Raw genomic sequence first — 6,848 nt, 5'->3', positions numbered from 1 at the left:
TGCTCTCTGGCCTCAGCGTCCACCTCTCTCCCTCCTCCCAGCCTCCCATCCACACCCACTAACAAGGAGCACCAGCTGCTTTGCTCCAAGTAGCGCTATAAAGGGGCATATGGAGTTAGAGGGGATGGACTAACCACTGCCCTATGAGGAGCCAACAGCCCTTGAGTCACAGGGTCAGATCCCAGCTGGGTCAGCTCTGCCCTTTGTACCCAAATGGGAGGCAGGCTGAGTTCCATGCCGTTACCTAGCTGCTGCGCTCCAGGCCAGAGGAAGCTGCATTTTAGCAGTGCAGACTGTGGGATGGGAGGCCCTGTGTTTAACACTCATTTAACAGTGACTGCAGAATGGATGTTAGTGCTTATCCAAGGGGAGCTGGGAAGCTCAGTTCATTTAGATGCCAAACTTTAGGTTCCCAAATTTGAAAACTCTGACCTCAGGTTCTCCCTGGGATTGCTAAACCCACACTAAAAGCTGGCTAGAAAGTGATTTCCTGCTCTGGCATCAACAGGCTCTTGATTATCAAGATGGCAGCTCTGGACTGCCATGCCTGATTGTGCAGTCCAGGTGAGGCTGGGCAATGGGGGCAGTGTTGGCTGTGACCCCTGTGTCCAAAGAGACTTGGGTCCCTTGTGCAGGGAGTCTGGCAGGGGCTCATGGACAGACACCTGCTCTGGGCATGTGAAGAGGCTCTGGCCAAGGAGAAAGATCCTGTGTCCCCGACACTGCCTAGCTTGCGGGACTGAGGGCCCAGCTGTGCGATAACAAGCCTGTTATCTCTGCGGAGGCCCTGGGCATGAACAGATGGCACTGCTTTTATTAGAGAACAGAATCTAGCCCAGGCCCTCAGTGTTATCGCTCCAGGGGGACAGGCGCCCTCCAGGGAAGTGGGAGGGCCTTGGGAAGAAGGCCCGGTGTGGAGGTGGAGCCTCAGCAGAGGACTAGTACAGGGGCGGGACCTCAGGGACAATTAGGACAAACACAAAGTACTGTTGCATATATAAAAAACGGGAGGGGACTCCTTTTGAAGGGAGTACTCCAGAAAGGGATCTAGGGGTTGTAGTGGACCACAGGCTAAATATGAGTCAACAGTGTGATGCTGTTGCAAAGACAGCAAACCTGATTCTGGGATGCATTAACAGGTGTGTTGTGAGGAAGAATGAGAAGTCATTTTCCCCTCTATTCTGTGCTGATTAGGCCTCACCTGGACTACTGTGTCCAGTTCTGGGCACCACAGGAAAGATGTGGAGAAACTGGAGAGAGTCCAGAGAAGAGCAACAAAAATGATTAAAGGTCTAGAAAATATGACCTATGAGGGACAATTGAAATAATTAGGTTTGTTTAGTCTGGAAAAAGGAGACTGAGGGGGGGACATGACGTAGCTTTCACATGCCCAAAAAAGTTGTTACAAGGAGAAGGGATAAAAATTATTCTCCTTAAGCTTTGGTGCTAGGACAAGGAGCAATGGGCTTAAACTGCAGCAAGGGAGGTTTAGGTTGGACATTAGGAAAAACTTCCTAACTGTCAGGGTGGTTAATTACTGGAAAAATTGCCTGAGGAGGTTGTGGACTCTCCATCCCTGGAGATATTTCAGAGCAGGGTAGATAGCCATCTATCAGGGATAGTCCAGATGGTATCTGGTCCTGCCATGAATGCAGGGGACTGGACTCAATGACCTCTCAAGGTCCCTTCCAGTCCTGTGATTCTATGACAGATGCAGAAGTGAGCCCATCCATTCCCCTGGACATCACCATGGAGACGACACCTTATGCAGTGACCCAGTGTGTTGCTTTTCCCTCCTCTTCCATGCTTGGAGCTTCCTCATTCTTGGACTCTCCAACCTGGGGAACCAACGCCCCTGTGGCAAGAAATGTGCCAAGCATGGAACAGATGAGCTGTAATTTCACACAGCTTGTTATGAATTACTCCCTGGCAGACCAGTGGGGTCCTCACAGTTGCTCGTAATCTTATCCCTTCCTGGCCTCAGCACCCATATTCTCCCACGTCCTGGTGCCACCCCTGAGTGCTAGCAAGCCTCAGAGGAAGATGCTTTGACCCTCTGCGCCGTGGGGACTCACCAGGATCGGGACTTCCGCACCCTGGAAGCTGCTGGCCGCTCTAGGAGACTGTCCAGGCGCATCAGTCTCTCAAGGTGCAGCGCTCGTGGGTCCTGTTCGCTCTGGTCCTTGGTCAGCTCAAATTCAAAGACAGCTGGTGGGGAGAGGTCCAGCTCCAGGAACATGATGTTCTCAGCCTTCACCAAACAGAGTACAAACAACACTGACAAACGGATTCACTAACAGGGCAGGCCTCTCATCACCAGGGAAACAGCACCGTGCAGATGCAGGGTGCCGCTTTGGTGGCAGGAGACATTTCCTGTCCAGGCAGCTGGAGGCCAAATCCCTAGACCCACTGTCTCTCACCTGCTTTCTCAGACAACCCTGCTTGCTCTCCGTACCCCCCGCTTCCCTGACATCAGTGCCTTGCAGGGGAGCTGGCTAGTGCCACCATGGTGACATGCCCACAAGGGACAGGACTGAGTGGTTGCAATCGTGTGGCCCAGTGAACAGCAGTGTCTGAGTCGGAACAACATAAAAATGTCCATGGTGGGTCAGAACAATGACCCGTCTAGCCCAGCATCCTGTCTTCCAGTGCCAGGTGCCCCAGAGGGAATGAACAAGGCATTTATCGAGTGATCTGTTCTCTGTTGGCCAGTCCCAGCATTTGGCAGTCAGAAGTTAAGACCCTCAGAGCACAGGGCTAAATTCCGTACCAGCCTGGCTAATACCCATTGATGGACCAATCCCCCATGAATTTATTCAGCTCTTTTTTGAATCCTCTTAGAGTCTTGGCCTTAACCCTCTGGCAGGGAATTCCACAGGTTGTCTGTGTCATGTGTGAGGAAATGCTTCCTTGTGTTTGTTTTAACCCTGCTACCTAATAATCTCACTGGGTAGCCCCTGGTTCTTGTGTTACGAGAAGGAAAAAATTTCACTTTCCTAACAATTTTCTCCACAAGAGTCATGATTTTATAGACCTCTTCCATGTCCCCTCTTAATCCTCCCTTTTCCCAGCTAGCATGCCCCAGTCTTTTAAGTCTTTTCCCACACAGAAACTGTCACAGACCCCTAATCATTTCTGCTGCTCTTTTCTGTACTTTTTCCAATTCTAATATATCCTTTCTGAGATGGGGTGACCAGGACAGCAAGCTGTGTTCTAGGTGTGGGCATGCCATCGACTTAGACAATGGCGTTATCCTTTTCCCACTAGTTCCTCACGTTCTCTTAGGTTTTTGATTGCAGCTGCAATCAATGTGCTGTCCACAATGACTGCAGGCTCTCTCTTCTGAGCGGTAACAGCTAATTTAGACCCAATTATTTTGTTGGTCTAGCTGGGACTATGTTTTCCAATGTGACTCACTTTGCATTTGTCAGCACTGAATTTCAGCTCCATTTTGATGCCCAGTCACCCAGGTGTGTGAGATCCCCTTGTAACCCATCACAGTCAGTCACCCAAGTCTGAGATCCCCTCGTAACCCATTGCAATCAGTCACCCAGGTCTGAGATCCCCTTATAAGCCAGTGCATTCTGCTTCAGATTTAAGTGCCCTGGGTAATTTTGTATCAACTGCATATTTTGCCATCTGTTGGCTTGTCCTGTTTCCCTGATCACCAGCAATGAATATGCTGAAGTGCCCTGGCCCAGCACAGACCCCTGGGGAATTCACTATTTACCTCCCTCCATTCTGAAACTGACCACTTATTCCCACCCTCTGTGTCCTGTCCTTTGGCCAGGTACTGACCCAGGTGAGGGGCGGGGCAGGGGGATAGCTCTGTTGGTGAATTTGGCCAGCTGGGCTGTGGGGCAGATGCTACAGGCATAAGCCTGTGCGGTGGCCCCTTTCCATTCACCTAGAGGCAGACAGGGGATGAGCTTGGTGGGGCTTGGAGGGGTAGCTGGCCCCCTTTGGCCTGTCAGACAGAGCTCTTCTTCCCAGGCCAACGAGCCCAGGCACCAGGTGGCTGACAACCCCTCCCATGCCCAGGCTCAGTGATACAGCAACACACCAGACCTCCAGGCTGCTCCTGCCTCCTGCTCTGTGACACAAAGTAACTGGCTCTTCCTGTTGCTATGACGCCCCTGCCCCAGGAAAAGGAGTCAACGCCTTCCACTCTCAGGGGAGCCATTCCCCCGAGTCCCACATCGCCTCCAGCCATTCCTGCAGCTCCACATTGGTTCCTCCTTCATCCACCCCATCACTTCACTCCTCCCCTTTCAGCTCCCACACTCACCCGGTACCGCGGATGGGCTCCCATGGCCATGGCCACCCGCGCGTACTGGCTGATGGGTCTCTTGTAGCCCACGGCAGACGTTGGCCTCTTCTTCATCTGGTTGTTGCTGCTAAGGAGAGATTTATAATACACGTTACTGTACAGCACTGAGAATAAACCCAGCCAACGTGGCCCTGGCTGCCTCAGTCTCTCCCTAAACAGATGTAAATTTTGGAAGAACTGGGCTTCCCTTCCTTCCTGGTATGTGCCTGGGGTCTGGTGCAGAGCTGGTCCCCTAGACATCCAGGTGCCCCGGTAAGAGACACCGGCCACAGCGCACAGGCTCCAGTCTGGGTGCTCAGGTGGCTGGCAGCGCAGCCCTGGGCACCCCAGTGGGTTCCACGGCTCAGGACAGTCAGATTCAGGCGTGCCCTGAATTCAGAGGAATGCTGCTCCCACAGGGAACTGGGGCTCCTGCAAGACAGACACCTCCGGGGGCTCTCTGCACCCCACTCTTCTGGCACCGCCTGCCCTCCCACTCACTGCACTGTGTACCCAACTGCAGCCCCACACTGTTCCTTGTGGTGCCTGTTCTCCAGGGCCCTCCCCTCTGGGCCAAATTCCCCCTCAGGAGGGCCTGTGTGAAGCTGTGTTAAGGAGGCGTCTCTGCTCAATGAGCCAGCAACTCAGTAACCATCGGGCACCCCTGCTCTGCTGGGCTTCCGCCCACCTGGCCATTCCTCCCCATGTAGAATCCACCCTCCTGCAGCCAGGAGGGGCTGCTGCCAGTGCCTCAGGAAAAGGCCCCAGCAGTAGGCCAGGCCCCCTTGTCCAGAAGTACAGCCTTACCCCCCAGCAGGCACGAGCGGCTGGAACTTCCACTGGTCCTCCTCACTGTCATAGTACAGGCGGTTCATGATCTTGTTCTTCTCCTCAGGAGGGATGAAGTTCTCAATGATCAAGTATCTGCACGAAAGCCATGGCAAGCAGGAGCCGGTGGCGGCAGACAAAAGGGACGACAGAGGAAGAAGCAAGGAAGGGGGAGATGATGGGGAGAAGCGAGAATAGGGAAAGGGTGGGGAAAAGAGCAGAGACGGGATGATGAGCAGGTGCAGAGAGAAACGGAAAAGGGAACAGGAGGAGGAAACAACAGAACCAGAGACCACAGGCAGAGCAATGCCACCAGGCAGGCAGAGATGGGGCCAGGGACAGAGCAGAGCAAGCAGAGAGAAGAGCCAGAGCATCTCCTGTCAGACACAGTGAGAGGTAGCCTGCATCGGACAGCCCGTTACACCAATGCACTGGCCTAATGCCACTTACCACACTACTGGGAACGCTCACTGACTCCCATCTGGCTCTGCAGAGCCTGGCTCTGACGGGGTCTTTGTCTATACTACAGCATGAAGTCGACTTTACAATATGACTGTCTTCATTGCAAATACCATTAGGTAGATTTTAAGGGGCACTAAGGTCGACGTTCTCGCCCCGGCCCACCCTGCCCCGCCCCACCCCTCCCAGGCGGAGTAATGCCAAGTTTGAATGTAAAAGGTCAGATTAATGCTAGTGTGGAAACAGTGTTACTGCCAGTCAATTTTATCGGCTTCCAGAGGTATCCCACAATGCCTGAAATGTGGCTGTTCTGGCCACTTTCACCTCTACTGCTCTCCAGCTGTGCAAGAAGCCAGTAAGAGGAAGCCCAGGAATTTGAACTCATTCTGTTTCTGGCCAGCGTGGCCAGCACACCCGAGGAGCAGTCGCATCTAGCCACGATTTCTTGGGGTTGCAAATGAGCTCTAGCACAGAGCCATCAGGAGATCCAGGATCTCATTTCTGAGTGGGTGGATGAATGGTGCTGCGTAAACGTCAGAGACGCTCAGCAGCACTGGGTGAAAATCAAAGACCCCGCCCAGCCTGCCAATGGCTGCTGGGCTGTGCAGACCGTGGCTGCCAATGGCCTCATGCCTTGTCCTATGTGGGGTTTCAGTGCTTGAGAGGACTTTTTCCCTGCACAGAATTTAGCTGGAGAGGCTGAGAAACTTGTGTTGGGTGCTGTACATTTTACAGGGCTGCCCCCCCACCACTCTAATGCATCATGTTACATTTTTAAGTGGTCTCTACTGTAACTGTGTTACTGAGACAAGTGGTGGAATCTCCATCCTTAGAGGTTTTTAAGTCCCGGCTCGACATGGTCCTGGCTGGGATGATTTAGTTGGGGTTCTTCCTGCTTTGGGCAGGGGGCTGGACTAGATGACCTCCTGAGGTCCCTTCCAGCCCTAGAATTCTATGAACTGTGTGCCGCTGGATATTTTCTAAAGAGTATTGTCTTCTGTCCCTTTTTAAAAAGTAACCCCAACCCAACAGGTTCTTTGGTTAAAGCCAGTGTCCTATGCTCTCTCTGCAGGGCCATGCTTCCTTCCCAAAGCATGTGGCTCAGGATGATTTCCTACGAAGCAATGGAGCTTGTGGCCTCTCCCTCCTCCTCCCTCTCCCACACAGGCAGTTGACCTAGGACTTCTTTACTAGAAGATGCAAGGGAATCCCTTAATTCTTTAGTGGGGCCAAGAGACAACAGTCTCGAGGG

General features: G+C 52.9%; 1 protein-coding gene across 3 annotated transcripts in view; it reads right to left on the bottom strand.

Moving 5' to 3' along the window:
* KIF3C (kinesin family member 3C) overlaps positions 1-6,848 on the bottom strand; it is a 63,758-nt gene that overhangs the window by 7,853 nt on the left and 49,057 nt on the right. For all 3 annotated transcript variants that reach the window (XR_012645159.1, XM_074991527.1, XM_074991525.1), the window contains exons 5-7: positions 5,117-5,233; positions 4,289-4,397; positions 2,076-2,251 (exon numbers count right to left, since the gene is read on the bottom strand). Coding sequence is in view for 2 of the 3 variants with exons in the window: in XM_074991527.1 (XP_074847628.1) it covers positions 2,076-2,251; positions 4,289-4,397; positions 5,117-5,233 (402 nt within the window). In the remaining variant the exon portion in view is untranslated. The remainder of the gene's footprint in view (positions 1-2,075; positions 2,252-4,288; positions 4,398-5,116; positions 5,234-6,848) is intronic.

This window comes from Carettochelys insculpta, chromosome 3 (genome assembly GCF_033958435.1).
Source record: "Carettochelys insculpta isolate YL-2023 chromosome 3, ASM3395843v1, whole genome shotgun sequence".
Taxonomy (NCBI): domain Eukaryota; kingdom Metazoa; phylum Chordata; order Testudines; family Carettochelyidae; genus Carettochelys; species Carettochelys insculpta.
This window is presented reverse-complemented; position numbering and strand designations above follow the sequence as displayed.